At 43.0% G+C, this 17,438-nt stretch overlaps 1 protein-coding gene across 8 annotated transcripts in view; it reads right to left on the bottom strand.

Moving 5' to 3' along the window:
• Positions 1 to 17,438, bottom strand: part of MAP4K3 (mitogen-activated protein kinase kinase kinase kinase 3) — a 99,765-nt gene that overhangs the window by 10,413 nt on the left and 71,914 nt on the right. For all 8 annotated transcript variants that reach the window (XM_015418068.1, XM_015418071.1, XM_015418074.1 and 5 more), the window contains 8 exons: positions 13,067 to 13,229; positions 11,615 to 11,727; positions 10,619 to 10,660; positions 6,857 to 6,941; positions 5,477 to 5,556; positions 3,976 to 4,036; positions 2,655 to 2,772; positions 1,748 to 1,806 (listed from right to left, as the gene is read on the bottom strand). In XM_015418068.1, coding sequence (XP_015273554.1) covers positions 1,748 to 1,806; positions 2,655 to 2,772; positions 3,976 to 4,036; positions 5,477 to 5,556; positions 6,857 to 6,941; positions 10,619 to 10,660; positions 11,615 to 11,727; positions 13,067 to 13,229 — 721 coding nt within the window. The remainder of the gene's footprint in view (positions 1 to 1,747; positions 1,807 to 2,654; positions 2,773 to 3,975; positions 4,037 to 5,476; positions 5,557 to 6,856; positions 6,942 to 10,618; positions 10,661 to 11,614; positions 11,728 to 13,066; positions 13,230 to 17,438) is intronic.

The following is a 17,438-nucleotide window of genomic DNA, read 5'->3' as shown; positions in this document are numbered from 1 at the left end:
TATTTTCCCTGAAAGTCCCCATAGCCTCTCACTTTCCCACTTTCTTCTCTCCTTCCCACCCACCAGCCAAACTACCTTTATCTGCACCCCTGCTTTCCCTCCTTCCCTCCCCCTGGCAGCTTCTACCTGGGAAAACTATGGCCCAGTTGTGTGGTGCTGGCCTCCAGGCTCAGTTGCATGGTGCCAACCCGAGGGCCAGGGCCAGCTGCATGGTAGGGAACCCAACAAGGACTTTTGAGTGACACCTCATTTCCCGCTGTATCCCCTTCCCCACATTATTTCTTCTTTCCCTCTTCCTGGCAACCTCCATATCCTCACCTTTTCCTGCTGCTTTCTCTCCTCCTCAGCCACCAGCCAACCTACCTTTTATCTGTCCCCCATCTTCAGCTATATTATTTATTTGCTTCATTTATACCTCACATTTCTCCACAATGGGGAACCAAATCAGCGTACATAATTTTCCTCTCCTATATTTTATCCTCATATATGTTGCCTCTTTAAGGAGCTTATTTGAAGTGGCTGGTGAAATGGCCATCACTGCCTCATTCTGCTACTAACTGTTTTGCTTGCTACTGAGTCCAGGTAGGACATTTCACTGAACCCTACCCTGCCACTTATTTCAACATCCTTTTCAGTTGCCACCACTCATAGCTTTTCTTTAAGCTGCTCCTCACAGCATACAGCATCAGCTTCTCACAAATTTATTGTGAAGGCCCAGTATAGGAAAAAATCACTTCCCGGCTCTATTTCTTGGTAAGTGGGTAACAGCCGTAAAAGAGCAACAAAATGCTGTCAGCCAGTTTATTTAAAAAGAAACTGTTATAAAAAAAACCCCTCAGAATATCCAAACATATCACTGTAAAAACTATTTCATCCTCATGGGCAAATTGATTCAGAAGTTGATATTTTTCTGTTCAGCTGCTCAACCATCTAGATCAACTGTAACAGATCTCAATTCTCGAACACAGCCTAAAGTGTTCATCATAGCCTTTTCTATTCTATACTCGCTCTTTTAATAATAAAACATCTCTTTCTAATTGCCTAGTTTTCACTACATCCTTCACTATAACAATATACAGCACACACTCTAACTCATATCTCAACTGCTTCTTCTCCCAAAGATTCTTGAAGGGGTGCAGACCTATCCTTTTAACCGGTCACATCAATTTCTTTTCCAACCAACAGACACTTAGTATTTCAAGCACTTCTCTTAAATATGTATAGTAATCAATCTGCCCAAACTACTTATTTATTCAAATATTTATATCCCACTTATCCCTGTGACTCAAGGCAGCTTATAAATCATACTGAAAAGCATAATAGGGGTGTGCAAAAAAACCCTGATTTTTTCCGACTCCATTATAGCCTATGGGGAACATTATAGTCAATGGGCCCCATGGGCTATAATGGAGAATCGAACCGGAGAGCTCTGGGGTGGCTGTTTTTTGAGGTAGAGGCACCAAATTTGCAGCATAGCTGCTGGTGCCTCTCTTCAACCCCCCCCCCCCCCAAGTTTCAAAAAGATTGGACCAGGGGGTCCAATTCTATGAGCCCCAGAAGGAAGTGCCCCCATCCTCCATTGTTTCCAATGGAGGAAAAAAATGCTTCTCAGTTCACTTATAGGCTGTGCTGCCAGCTAAGTTACTTGTGCTGTCAGCTAAAATGTTGTTTGTCAGCACCCCGTAGTGCAGCTTAGAGGGAACTTTTGGTATACAATAAGATTATATCTGTCTGTGTCTTAACTTACCCACACAGCACTTCTGGCACCATTTAGTGTCAGGGATTTTTGTAGAAACAGCAAACTTCCTGTTAATATATAAACCAAAACACAAATTAACCATTACTTCTTTTCAATATATCCTGTACTTCAGTTTCACAGAGCACCAAGATGGTGTTAAAGCAGGTAAAACCATGGTATGAAGAATTAAATAATCGAAGCTTGATACTTGGATATTATCAGTGCTACAGACTACGGAACTATCTCAGCAAGGGAAAAGGCTAGAGGCTTCCTTTTTAAAAAATGAAAGCTGGGTATTCAGATAACTTACTAAGCCTACTGTTAGAATGCTCTAGCTATATATTGATATTTTAATGCTGTTAAGAGGAAAGAAAAAGAAAAGAAACTTCATTCTTGGCTGTTTGATCACCACAGTCCAATCATCAAAAAGTGGGCTTGAGCTGGGTGAGAGTAGGTGGGACAAAACAATGTGCACCAGGAAACAGCCAACTCAAAATCAGCTTCCAGAAAAAGATCGGGGTAAAAGTGGTCTCAAAAGAACCAGAAAAAACCCAGGGGGAGAACAATGAAACTGAAGTGAAAACTAAAGTAACAAAAATGGGTGTAGAAATTAGGGGACAAACCAAAGCGGTATGGGCCCAGAACCACCACCCCACTTCCACGTGGGAAAGCCCTAAGTTCCTTCTCTCCTCTCCTAACTCCATTCTACCACTTGTCTTCCAGTCTCTCTTCATGAATCAGATTGTTTCCTTTACATTTTAAAGATCTAAAAATAAATTGTAGTATTACTCTGTGAATCAGTTTAGAAACTCAGGTGAAAAGCAAGATATGAATCTGTTTTTTATCTGTCAGGATATGACACAATACGCATGCAACATATACTCTCTCTAATTTATTTATTTAGTTAGATATTTACCTGGGAAGTATTCGGTCAGGAAGTTTGTGTGCTGGTATAGCAACAGGTAACTTTTGCATTTGCCTTGCATAATCAAACAGTCCTGGCAAATTATGGGAATAAAGCTGAGAAGCTTTACCTGCAAATTAAGCATCCAATACATTTTTACAAATTTTAATGGAAAAACAGTGTATAGGCATTTTACATGTTATGACAAACCCCTGTATCTCCCCAACTGTCTGAAAGATTCCCCCCCCCGCCAAATCTTCAGTTCCCCTCAGTGACTGAGTTGCCTTACAGTAGCGTGACTTGACTGTCCCAACCTTAGTTTAGGCTTTTTCTCAGCTCAGGAAATCTACTGAAAATACAGCAGCTGTCCAGTTTCTTTCAAACTCTTGAAAAATGGCACTTGAGGCAAATTAACTTTCAAAAACCGAATAAAGACTTTATTAAACACACAGGGAATATATGCATACTAGAAATAGTCAAGGTTTTGAGATTGTTGAGGTAAAAACTTTCTAATATACACATAGCTGAATTCTTTAAATATTCAAGACAGTGTATTTATAGCTTTGTTTCAAGGCTTTCTGATTCTTTCTTTGAGAGGTACTTTGTTTAGTATATTTCAGCACAACATAGTTCTTACTGATGTTTCTCGATTTCTTCCTTCAAATATTACAGATTTTCCTTTAGTTAATACAGCTTTTCATTAACTCCTGAGGAGTCTAAGCTTCTCTCCTTTATCACAGATCAGGGTCCTCTTCCCAACCCCTTTCACTGGCAGGAAGATATTATCCTTGTCCCTAAGAAGCAATAACTCTATTTACTATTTGGCTTGTAAGGGAGTTCTTTCTAACTACCCAGACCTTCTGCCAAATCCTTCCCCAATATCCTTTGTCTGTATAAGGCTGTTCTGTAGCTTTTCTTACTGAGAATCTAAGTTCTCAGAGCAGTGTTGATAGACAATGGGGCTTCTCTTCTTCTTTCTGTAGAAGGACTTTTCTGACTATTGCCTGTCAGAAAACACTGACACCCAAATGTCTCTTCCCTCAGAAGCCAAACCCTCTGGCTACTGATCCAGACGTTAGAAAGACCAAATTGCAAAAGACCAAAGGCAAAAGCCCAATTTGTGAAAGACCTCTTTTCCTTCCAGATCAGCTGTTTTATTTCCTCTCTCAGCTGATGTTGGCCAATTAGAGAGCAAGTAGAGCAGCCAATCACATGAGCTCTTCTCAAGGAAGACTAACTCTAGAACTCCCTGACTCTCTGATACAAGCAGCACCTTAAAAAGCCTGCTTTTCTGTGCAATCTGTCACACATGTCTAATTATAAAAAGTCTTACCAGATATTGATAGTAAGCAATTATTCATTACATACAGCCATGTGCATCGTCGGGGAAATAACTGATGAAGAAAATACAAAGGAAGAAGTAAATTAATGTAAATAGTACATTAATTTGGAATTGGTATCACAGTGAATAGAAGATCACTACTTGATGCAGTGCAACTCACTTATCAAGACCATCTTGTTCCTGACCAAAATTTGTGGCATTTGCCACACATTGCAACAACCAAAGCCTTTACTTGAAAACCCCCATAAAGGCCAGAACACACACACACACACACACAGGTTTCATTATAGCACAGTTCATAAAACTAGTGTTGCATCTCCATCTGAGAAAAACTGGCAGTGAAAACCATGTCAGTATCGGTATGGTCAAGTAACAGCATCTGGAAAGTGAACGGTAAGAGACTGATTCAAAATACTGGAGGGGAGGGCTATGAAATAGAGGGACGTTGCCAATTTATTGTGTTATAGAGCAATGTAAAACTTTGTTGGCTGCTTTCAGTTCTGGCTGATAGGTGCATAAAAGTAAAGGTAAAGGTTTCCCTTGCTTGAAAGCCAGTCGAATCCAACTCTAGGGGACGGTGCTCATCTCCATTTCCAAGCCAGCACTGTCCGAAGACTTCTCCATGGTCATGTGGCCGGCATGACTAAACGCCGAGGCTCATGGAATGCTGTTACCTTCCCACCGAAGTGGTGGGAATCTACTTGCAATTTCTTGCTTTCAAACTGCTAGGATGGCAGGAGCTGGGGCCAGAGACGGGAGCTCACTTCGCCAAGTGGCACTAGGGTCTCAAAATGCTGAGCTACAGACCTTCCAGTGGGCAGCTCAGCATCTTAACCTCTAAGCCACCATGACCCTTTGATAGGTGCATAGACCACAGCAGACTGGGAAATTTGATTATAGATAGACAATGTGAGATCTGGTTTTCTCTTCAGAAAAAAAAAAAAAAAAAAAAAAAGAGGCCAAGAAAACACTAATTCAAATTTCTGACCTTGACCCAAATAAATAAATAGTTCCCATTCCAAGCTGAAAGAAAGTCTAAGATAACATATTTAGAATGAAATACATTCTTCCCCTTCCTTTGTCATCTCACGTTTGGGACTGTAAGCTCCTCAGAGCATGAACAAAATGCCAGGTACATTATAAACAAACAAATAAACACAAATTTAAAAAAAGAGGCTGCTATGGCACTAAAATGTATCTTGGGATGCCTCCTCAGAGAAATTTATATATGCATTATTTTCAGGTTATGGAGATTTCTAGACACTTAGTTCCATGACTGTCACAGGTTTATTGGCTTTCACTGCCCTTGAATTCTTACATAGATAAAAACTAGTCACAGTCTAATAACGTTTTAATGTAAACACTTTGTAAAAATAGAAACAAAATATACTGAACTATGCTGAAAACAAAATTATATAGTTATCCATTTTAAAATACTAGTTAAATGCTATACCACTGTAAGCAGGAAATGAAAAACAAACTCAAAACAAACCTGTTCCATTGAAGTTTCATGGAGTTCATTAAGGTTTAAGGTATAAATACCTTCCTCTGCACCAAATATCAAGTACTGGTCTGTAAGCAAGCAAATGAAGACATTAAGGCTCTAGCTGTAAAATGTAGAGCTGTAACAAGGGAAAAAAATCTTCTTTTGGCTAGTTCTGACAGCTAGACAGGAAAACCATGATAAGCTACTATCAGGATTGTACTGTATGAAGACACTTAAACGTAAGCTAGATCTCTATACATGCAGCAAAAATAGATGAGAATGAGGTCACTGAGACCCATCTTGAAAGAATTACTAATTTAAAAAACCCACAGTATAATATGCTCCTCACTACAAGAGGAAAATTAGAACTGCAGGTGGTGGACTATGGTTACAGCCATGTTGTTTTTTCTTGCAGGAAGACTTCTGTTTACATGAGTATTTAAAATGAACTCTGAATGGTTTAGACTGTTCTAGCTCTTCAGGATTCTACCTCTTCATTTTGCTGTATGAGTAAATCAGGCCTTAATCATAAACTACCTAGAGTCAGGGTAAATAGTGGTATAGCAACTTTACTAATTACACCACACTTTCCACTACTGTAAAATCCCAAGACAATCGAAGAGCTTCAAAATGAGAGAATAAAAATAAATCAACCTCAGAAAAGTATATGAGGAAAGTGGAGGAAGATTTTCCCTTTGTATAAGACTGGTGATTATGTCTGGATGGTAGCTGACCTAAGACCACTAGGTTTATTAAAACCATATGGACATCTGGGACAATCAACTGCAGACAAAAATAAGTTATAACCATTGACTAAGAGAGTGGAACAGTGTCCTGCAAACAGGGATAATTTCGTTAAAAAGGGGAGCAGGAGCTCATTAGCATAACTCATTAGCATAACTTATTTGCATATGCCACACCCTCTGACATCACCGGACACCCGAAGGCTGTAATTGGATTAAGCCGCACTGGGGGGGGGGGGGGAAGAGAACATGCACAGATCTGTCCTCACAGAAGAGGGAGAACTCGTACCTGAATAAAACTTGGTCTTAAAAGTGCCACTGGACTGTTTTGGACCATGGCGGGGCTCTGCAAGTTACCTGGCTGCTTCTTGCTCTGACTGAGGGCTGCTGGGAGCAGGGGATGGGGCTTGTTGCATGTGCCCGCCCCCTGGGCTCTTTACTGCCAGAGCTCCGCTCCTGTGCGCTCCTGCAGGAAATGACCCCTGCCTGCAAATATGATAATGGCTTTGCAGCTCTGTCTTAGTACAAGGGCAAACAATATTTCCTGGGAGAGAAGAAGTTTGAGGGATCTCAAGGGGCAACCAGAATTTTCATTTTGACACATAAACAAATACACTGTATTATTATTACATGAAATGATTACCTCTTGTGTCAGGATTTATCCACGAAGTCGCACAATGAATTTTTAAGGGGCATCCATTGAAAACCTTTGAAAAGCAAGCACCCATCTGTAATAAATAAAAGCCTAGTAAATAGAGGACATATCATATGTAGGACTGCACCGAACATTCTATAATTCAAGCATTAACTTTGGCATTACTACATTCCATGCAGGTGAACAAATTACTGAGGAAATACCTTATCAAACCCCTGTACCGTTTTCTGCTTTCTGTAGGTGCCTTTTCATCCTCCACTAACCAACTGCTCCTTCTTAGAACTATTTTACATTTTCTCCTCCATCCTGACTATACTTGGCCTCCTTTGCCATGCTGCTGAGCAATCTGATTGTCTGTGGCAACCCACATGATATTGTTTATGGGCATGACATCATCACATGGGATCGAAAGTAAAACTAAGGAGAAAAGTCACCAAGGCTGCTTCCATATAGGCACATCAAATATGGGGCCCCACGTCAGCAACAACAGCAGTAAACAGAGTGGAAGAGGGTGGCGACAGTGCCCACATGTGCCACCCCTACTGCATTTGCTGCTGCCACCACTCCTTCTCCTCCACTGCATCAGCTTAGAAGCACCAACAATTGCACCAGACTCCCCTGCCACCCTGCAAGTCCCCTTTCCCCTTCCCAGTTGAGCCACTGTGCGAAACTACACCAGGACTCAGCTGCAAAAGAAAAAATTCTGTTAGAGGTAAGAAAGGGAAGGGGGCACTCCACACGCAGCTACCCCACAGCTTCCCCCAATTAGTCAGATTTAAGGATGTTCTTCTTTAAATTGGTTTATCAGGGCTAAGGACAGAAGCCACATCTGTCATGTCTGGATTGGGTATGACATTGTGTGGATGCCCTCCAAACAGCAGGGGGTTCCCGCTCTTCCAGCCCAAGAACAGTAACACTAATGAACGCAAATATGTTTGCAATAAGTAATAAAAACTGAAAGCACTTTTTAGACTGATAAACAGGAAACAAAGTAAATGGTCATAAGTATACTATCCAGTGGCCTGGAAAAGAGCAATTATGCTACAAGAAACAAGCATTCATCAAAGATGTTATGAGGGAGGGATGGGATGAACCATCAATAAAGTACCCAAGAAAGTCATGTTAAGTGCCAGCTATCCTCTTTCTGAAGTACTTAAAATGTGCAAAAAATAACTCAGATACTCAACTAATTTAATCTGTCTTCTAGTTTCTTATACAATTTAAGTTATTAATACTAAACCTTCTCATGTATTATGCCAAGACATGGACAATTACAAGGAATAATTTTTAATATCTACGAACAGAAAAAGAGGCAAATTTGAAGCCTAATTTACTCCAAAATATTGTAAGCGCTTATTTTTATTTCTACACAATAAATATCACAATGGCTCCTGGAGAAACCAAAACGAAAGTAGTCCTCATTGTTCCTTTCAAACAAAAGGTACTGCTAAACAAAATATTTGTCTGTTCAGATGTCACACAAAAGGGGACTTAAGCTGCAGTCTTAAGGATACTTTCCTGGGAGAAAGCCCCACTACATGGAACTTACTTCTAAGTAGACCTGCTTAAGATTGTTCCTTTAGACACTCAGGATCAAGGAGGATCTCATCAGGGCAGGCTCACCCGCTAGGCGAACTAGGCATTCGCCTAGAGTGCCGGGCCCTGGATGGGGCGGTGGGCTCTGGATGGGGCGCATTCTGGCAAGGACTCCGGGAACCGCTGCCAGTCTGCGCAAACAAGGCTGCCCTGGCCTGACTCCCTGCCGGCCACCTCGGGAGCCCCCTCCGCTGGTCTCCTCGGGCGTAGGTGGGGAAGAGCCTCCCCTGGAGAGCCAGCGTCGCAGACCCCTGGCGAGATGACAACGATGACTGGCCCACTGCCGGCAGCCCCAAGCCGCCCAGCCACCCTCCCCCACTGACGTGCCACCCCTCTGCCCGCCTCGCTCTCTGCCTCCTGGGCCCCCTCGGCGCCGGGCAGCACAGGGAAGGGAAGAGAGAGGCGCACGTGGCTGCCGGGGGCTGCTGACTGGCCGTTGGGGGAGGAGGGGGAACCAGTCACATGGAGTTAACTAAGCCACCTGGCCGCCCTCACCCGCTGACGTGCCACCCCTCCGCCTGCCTCGCTCTCCGCCTTGACCCCGGGCACCGGGTGCCATGGGGAAGGGAAGGGAGCGGCACGCACGGCTCCCCAGGCCTGCCAACTGGCCGTCGTGGGAGGAGGATCCAGTCGCGCTCAGTTCCACTGGAAGGCGGAGCGGAGGAGAAGCCCGGCGCCGCTCGGGGAGCATGCCCGCCCCACCCCTCCAGCCTCTCCGGACCCAGGTAAGGACAGTGCCAGTGGCTCTCCACAAGCCGCCTGGATGGGTACTTGGGCCGGCCCCGGCAGCAGAGGCACTGAACCCCCGGGCCAAGAGCCCGCCACCGGCTGCAGCAGATCGGGGACTTCCTTCTCTCCAGGCCTCGCCTGAAGGTTGACAACCCCGTAATTGGGCGTGCGTGGGGCGCCAGAAGGTAGCCCCGCCTAGGGCATAAAAAAATCTTGGGCCGGCCCTGGATCTCATGTCCAACAAAACATGGGATCCCCTGGTTCAGTTACTCACTACACTTTCCAATGAAGCACAAGAGCCTTAGCAACATCCCAGATCTCTTGCCAAATGTAATCCACAGTGCTTTAACAGGACCTTATGCATCATGCTGCATAAAGTATACAAAGTAGGGACTTTTATCTTTCAAGACTTTTGTGTGAGGGATATCTAGAAATATATATATCTATTTTAAAATATATATATATCTTTTAAAAACATTTCTGCTTTACTGTCCCACCATTTCAGGCCCCAAAGTTTCAAGATAAAGCCCTCTGGCTCAACCTAAACCTGACACTGTAAGAGAAAGTAGGGCAAGCTACCCTATATTTGTCAGATACTGTGCTGAGTTCTCCAGCCTGCTCTCCAATGCATTGCTGGAATCAACATTTTCTCTGCCATTTAGGATGTTTAAACTGGAGACCTGCTTTCCCTTTGAAAAGATATATCATAAAAATATCTGCTAATGCTCAAGCAGATTTACTAAGTAATACTTTATTTAGAAGTTACCAAATGACACTGGGATTCTTCCTATGTAGCCAGGCAAACTATAACAACTATGAGAAGATATTCTGAATTTCAGTTCTAATTTTGACCATTAATTTAATTTTTTTGGGATTTGGGGGGGGGGGGAAGTAGGGTGGGGAAATTATTTGGACATAAATAACTGGCGTGTGAAAGTATTATTTAGAGACCTAAGAAACGTAATTCATTTACAGAATGAAATGGAATAAAGACATTCCCTGGGAAAATGAAAACAATATTTCAACATACTATCCTCTATAACTCCTCCCAATCAAGGATATTGACATATGAATCCAATTCATTTTTTTAAACACTGAGTCATCCTGTGTCAAGAAACATCACAATAATCTGCAGCCATACAGAGGATCTGCCCAGCAGCCCCACACAACACTCTCTTAATCTCTCTCTCTCATATCTATACAGTATGCTCTCTTTTTCTCTCTCTCACGTATCACTCTTATCTGCCCTTCTCCTTGGAGGCCTCTTATGGCCTCTTATGGAACAGCCAACCTCCCTATTCATCTAGTTAAAACCAGTTCAGCTACATATTTGTTCTAATAAGTACAATATTTCTAACACTGAACTTGTTTAATCTTTAACAGAAATTGTATTAAGAAATAGCTCATCTCATTCGGAATACTTACATGCACTTTCGGTGTAGGAGGCAAACCATTACTAATTGGCTTCTAGGGAAGAATGTAAATTGTGAGAAGCTTTGTGCAAACATGGCATACAGTAAAGAAACTGGCAGATAAAATAGACCCTAATGACAGTTAGGTTACTTAGTTCAGACAAATACAATCAACTACAAAATCTATATATAATCAACTGCAAGATCTAGAGAGAAGAAGAAGAGACTGGATTTATACCCCACCCTCCCCACAACAGACACTCTGTGAGGTAGATGGGGCAGAGAGAGCTCTTTTGAGAATTGCTCTTGAGAGAACAGCTCTGAGAGAACTGTGGCTTGCCCAAGGTCACCCAGCAGCTGCATGTGGAGGAGTGGGGACTCAAACTTGGTTCTCCAAGAGTCCGTACTCTTAACCACTACACCAAACTGGCTCTCGTCTAGTGATGTACAAGTGGAAACAAATGGAATGAACACAGTTCTGCTTGTGCAAGATCTTCTTGCAACACCTAGCACTTTCCCCCTTATATAGTGTCCAGGAAACAGCTACAAAAAACCTTGATGAAGCAGAAATGCAAGTGGGGATGCAATCATTTTGACTTTGCACAAGTGGATACCGTGGTCTTTCTCTTGGTTTTCTACTTGCATGAGAGCTCTAGACAAGTGGGAATTTTGCACTGGATCCAACTCATTGTAGTTGGCCTTTTCCAGAACAATTCACTGATATAAAACCACAATAATATCTAAGTCATTGCTTATCTACTGTTATCATTCTTTTCCCACCCCCAGTGGGAACCCCATCTATTAATTTCACACAGACAAGCCTTTTCCAGAGCACCTGTACATTCTTGGTATCTCTGGTGCACAAGCACAGAATATTTTGACTTCACTAGCTATCTAAAATACAGTAAAACTTAACAAGCTTGAAATATTTTATGAAATCAGAGAGGAGTCCATTTTGATTTTCTCCACACACACTGAAAAATGTAAGCAGAAATGTAGGACTACCTACCAGCAGTTCCTTCTTTTCTTTCCTAGAGATATTAGTGTGTCTGTTCTCATTTGATTCCTGATGCGGGGATCCCTCTCTGTCACCATTTAGTTGTACAGAACTGAATCCATTACCTTCATAAGAAATATTTAAAGGCAAACAAAGAAAATCCTTGATTATAATATAAAGCCACCTCCTCCCACACACACCTTTTTGATTTCCTTATTACATTTCTACAAGCTGGCAGCCTGTGAGCAATCATGGGAATGGGGACGAATAATTTGGAAATCCTACCTCAGCCCACCAAAAATCTCCCTCCTCAGCCATCTCTAAACTCTCAGGTACTTGAGCTGGCTGGTTTTTCCCCACACCACTTTTCCTGCCCTCAGCATTCTAGCGCTTCTGAAGTATTTTCAGTCCATTTTCAGTCCATTTAGGGAGAGGGTTCTTTGAAAAAAATTAATTTAAGAAGACTTGTTTTTCTCCACACCAGGGGTTATTAGAGTACCTAGAGGCTCTTGTCCGTTGGTACCCCAGTATTGCTACATCACCCAGTTTACTACCAAATATAGTGATCCCAGCTTACACCTAAAAATTAGGATTTCTGGGTGGAGAATACAGTTCTCCATTTGCCTGTTTTATCATATGAGGAAAGCTAGGGAGAGAACGTGACTTGTTCAGTGTCACCCAGTGAGGTTCAAAATATTCTAAATCTCTAACCAACTATATCCTACTGTGTTAGCAGTCCAAGATCTACAGAGAGCACTCCCTTAAATCATATTTTATTTCACAAAATTTATACCCTGCCTTTCTGCCCTGATAAGGGCCGCCAAGATGCTTAAAAGCCATACACAATAGGATCACATTTTAAAAGCCATTAAAAACAACAAAAACACACAATTAAAACAAATGCAATGATAGCTAAAAACAACAATTAAAATATTGGGCACGAAGGAGGGATCACTGCAGGAAGACCAAACAAAATAAAAAAGTCTTTACTCGCAACAGAAAGGGACAGACAAGTCACTCTGGGGAAAGAGTTCCAGAGTTTTGGTGCCACAACTGAGAAAGCCCTCTCCTGGGTTGCCACCCCCTTAATTTCAGAAGGCAGGGACACCTGTAGCAGGGCCTCAGAGGGTGGCCACAGTGGTCGGGTAGGTTCATTATTCCACCCGTTTACATAAATCTTGTAAAGTCTTCAGTGCCAGAGCTCCAGAAAGCCAGTAATTGAACCGGAAAGTGGTTTAAACAGACATACACAAAACTACCCATAATGAATGGAATTTTCAGTTGTGAAGAAAGCCATCAAAGTATGGGATTTCCAAATGTTACTTCTGCAACTCACCCACACTAGCACATGTTCATTTAGGCTACTTCTGGGATACACACATAAGAATTCAAATCCAAGCTGTATTATTTTTTAAATTGCCTTTTAAAAAACCCCTCTGTATTTTTCTTAATATCAGTTGTTACCTAAAATATTTGATTTCTGTGGAGGTAACCGAGGAGGGGGTGGTCTAGGTGGGACCTGTGTGTTTGATCTTGCAGGACTCTCTGAAATAGGGCATCTTTTGATAGTTCCTTGATTATCATCTTCAGAAGAATGTGTCTCCTGTGGTATGCAGATGGATTTTGGCTGAAAAAGTATAAATGATTACTCAGCTTTATTTAGCTATATATTTTGGCATTTATATCATATTACCTTCATTGTCTAAAAGTCTTATATATGACAATCCTGGACAAAGAAAAACAATCTTATATTCTAATAGCAAAGTCAGCCAAATCTTTGGATACTTCAATCTGGCAACTGGATCTATGAACGGGCGAGACAGATCTTTCTACAAACCTGAAAAGGGCCACAGTTTTGAAAGAAAAATGTGATAGACAGACAGACAGACAAATTTTTTTTTTGGGGTGGTGGTGGTTAAAAATCCAAAAACGTTAAAAGGCACACATGTGGTTTTAAGCAATGGATCCCCTCAGTGGTTGTTGCTAGGCAGCCACAGTATCACAGGCTGGGTTTCTCTGAGTAAAAAGGCAGGGGGAGGGGGCAGGTTACTTTCCAGACCTATTCTGGCTGTTGAGGGAGGACTCATTGGGGCCCAGGCCTGACTAGGGTTGTCTGCTCCAGGTTGGGAAATTCCTGGACAATTTGTGGTAGAGTCTGAAGAGGGCAAGGTTGAATATAGTGCCATAGAATCCACCCTCCACAGCAGATATTTTCTCCAATGGGACAGATCTCTTGTTGTCTGACGTTCAGCTGTAATTCTGGGAGATCTCCAGGTCCCACCTGGACTTTGGCAAACTTAAAACAGGAAGCAACCTCTGGGTGACTTGATACCACCCAACTTGCATGACTTACTTAGGTCTGGCTGCTTGCTACTGTTCAACAGCAGCCACCCTATGAAAGCCTGGGAGATGCAGCAATTAGAGCTTCAGAGTAGGGTCTGGGAGACCCAGGTTCGAATTCCCATCTTCCTGCAGGAGCTCACTGGGTGATTTTGGACCAGTCACATACATTCAGCCTAACCTACCTCACAGGACTGTTACGTGGGTAAAAAAGAGGAGAGGAGAATAATATAAGCTGCTTTGGTCCCCACTGTGGAGAAAGGTGCAATATAACTGATGTAAATGAATAATAAATATTGCCCACCTGCTTTCTTCTTTCCCTCCCTCTCTCCCTCTTTCTCTTCATTCCTTCCTCCCCATCTCTCTTTCTTTCTCTCTCTCCTTCCCATTCTTTGCCCTCTTTCCTTTTTCCTCCCTTCCTCTTTCTCTGCCACAGGAGGATGGACAGCTTCAAGAGGGAATTGGATAAACATATGGAGCAGAGGTCCATCAGTGGCTATTAGCCAAAAGGGATGGATGGGAACTCTCGGTCTGGGGCATGGGATTCTCTGTATTCTTGGTGCTGGGGGGGGGGGGCAACAGTGGGAGGGCTTCTAGCGTCCTGGCCCCACTGCTGGACCTCCTGATGGCACCCGGTATTTTTCGCCACTGTGTGACAGAGTGGACGGGATGGGCCTTTGGCCTGATCCAACATTGGCTTCTCTTATGTTCTTATGAAAACTGGCCCTCTCAGAAATCGGCTGCTCATCTGAATGCTCTCTAGGGCTGCCCCTCTAATGATAAAGTCTCGGTGCCCCTGGGCCTGCGAGACGAGATTTTGTTCTAACAAGCGAAGCAGAGGCTAGGAGTCAGATGTTGTAATACCCTTGACAACAGCTTTCCTCTTCAAAGTTTGCTTGCTGCATGTTTACTGAATATCTTAAGAGTGTGTGGAAAGTGGCAGTATGCACTGTAGTGCTGCGCTGTTAGTAACCCATTCACTAAGTGGTTGGAGTAGTTACCTCAGCAGTTGTAGTCCTTGCACTTTCCCTCTTGTAATTTCCCTTTTCACTGACCTTAAACTCATGTATTAGCACTTAGTTCAGATAAAGTGCTACAGAAGATGTTAATGCATGAGTTGTTTTTTCTAAACTAAAACCTCAGTATTCAGGTTAAATAGCCGTGGTGACAGTTTGCGATAAATAAATGGGTTTTGGGTTATAGTTTGGGCACTCGGTCTCTAAAAGGTTCGCCATCACTGTCCTAGGCAAAGGCTGCTGGGGGGTGGGGAGGAAGCTTAAGACAGAGGGGCAGATAAATGTTGGTTGGCTGTTGGGTGGGAATGAGATAGGATTACCAACACCAGGTTAGGAAACACTTAGAACCTGGGGGGAGGGGTGGAGCCTGGGGAGGATGGGGCTTGAGGAGGGGAGGGACCTTAAAAGGCTATAATTCCATAGACTCCACCCTCCAAAGCAGACATTTCCTCCACGGGAACTAGGGTTGCCAGCCTACAGGTGGGGGCTACAGATCATCCAGAATTACAACTGCTCTCCAGATGACAGGGATCGATTCCCCTGGAGAAAATGGCTGCTTTGAAGGTGGACTCTACGGCATTATACCCTGCTGAGGTTGTTTCCCTCCCCAAACCTCACACTCCCAAGGCTCCACCCCCAAATATCCAGGAATTTCCCAACCTGGAGCTGGCAACTCTAAGTGGGAACTGATCTCTGTCGTTAGGAGATCTGTTGTAGTTTCAGGAGATCTCCAGGCCCCACCTGGAAGTTGGCAATTCCAGGAGAGAAGGAAGCAGGAAAGGGGGAGAGGCTATGGAGGATTTCAGGAAAGTTTTTTGGAAAGAGAAAGAGGAAATAGTGGAGGAGGGGGAAATGAGATGTCTCCCACAAGTCCTTGTAGGGTCCCACTTGTTATCTTTATCAGAAAAGAATGCATTATACTTAAAGGCCATGAAACTGTTCAACTGAAATTTTATAACTGAAAGTACATGGTTTATTGCCATATAGACCTGCCAGCCAATAATCCATTTGCACTGTGTTCTCCCCAGTTTTTAAAGAAAGAATTTTTTCTGTGGTGGCATCTTGTGTATTCAAATTTGCCTAGGTAAATATATTGTCAAATTTTAGGCAGCAACTTGACTTCCGGTTTTGGTGACTCCTATGGAACTCCTTCGGAGTTCCCAACCTGGAGTTCCCAATCCATTTGCACTGTGTTTCCCCAGTTTTTAAAGAAAGATTTTTTTCTGTGGTGGCATCTTGTGTATTCAAATTTGCCTAGGTAAATATACTGTCAAATTTTAGGCAGCAACTTGACTTCCAGTTTTGGTGACTCCTATGGAACTCCTTTGGAGCTCCGATAGGAGCGGCCCATGACGCAGCGGATGGGAGGGGTACCGGATGATTCCAGACCCCCCCGGAGTCCTTGGAGGGGACTCCCAGCATGGGGTGCAGGAAGTGCCTCTCCCGAGGCTCCTCTTTGCCCCGATAGGTCCCGCCACCGTGAAGCCACCATGGTACCAAGAGGCGTACACCGGATGAGCGAACAAGTCATCTAGCGAAAATATAAAGCTTTCCCTACCTTCGCAGCTGACATGGAATGAAGTGTGAGTGAAATTTCCTTTTAACTGGGTATGTGGCCAAGCGCCCATCCGAAGCCCCGATCAGTAACGACGGAGGGGGAGAATATCTGCTCACCCCCCCCACTTTAAACAAACTGTTTAAGTGATAGAGGGGGCTAGGAGATACGGCAATTTTGGATTGAATCAAGTAAAGCACAGATTCAACTAAAGCGACTTTATAAATAAACTTTCAGTGACTTTTAAAAAACTTTCCCGAACTGGAAAGAATGACTAGTCAGGCAGAACAGATGGCGACGAGACTGAAGCACTCTCCTGGAACTACAAGATCAGCTCTTCCAGCTAAATACTGACTTTCCCAATATGTTGGCTACAGCATTGCGCCTTCTGTTGGATCAGATGACTAACCTCAATAATAACTTTGAAGCACTCCAAAAACAGCTGAAAGAAACTAATTTAAAAACAGAGGAGACTGCAAAATCAGTGAAAAAGGTTGAAGCCAATACAAAAGCAATTAAGCAACGACTGGAGGTAGTGGAGAAAGAGAGGACTTCTGACAAAGACCAGCTTTTAAGACTACAAATGGAAAACTCAGCTTTTGTTCTGAGATGTCAAGGTGTTCCTGAACAGAAGGGTGAGAATCTGAAGGAAATTTTAAGTGAAGTGTTGGCCCCAATGACAGGTTTAACTGCGGATGTATTACAAAGCGATATGGATATGATCTATCAGACATATCCTGAATCCATTAAAAAAAACCTGCCTGGGGAAATAATGGTGAGATTCTCAAAAAGATCTACAAGGCCACAAATGGGACAACTCTAAAAATCAAAGACGAAGAAATCAAAGTCTTAAAAGACATACCATTCAAAATAAGAAAGAAGAGGAAACAGTACAAAAACTTAACCCACACCATACAGATGGATT

Source organism: Gekko japonicus, unplaced genomic scaffold (assembly GCF_001447785.1).
Source record: "Gekko japonicus isolate JY-2015 unplaced genomic scaffold, Gekko_japonicus_V1.1 scaffold1394, whole genome shotgun sequence".
NCBI lineage: Eukaryota > Metazoa > Chordata > Lepidosauria > Squamata > Gekkonidae > Gekko > Gekko japonicus.
The sequence above is the reverse complement of the archived record's forward strand: the minus strand, read 5'-3'. Positions and strand labels throughout refer to the sequence as shown.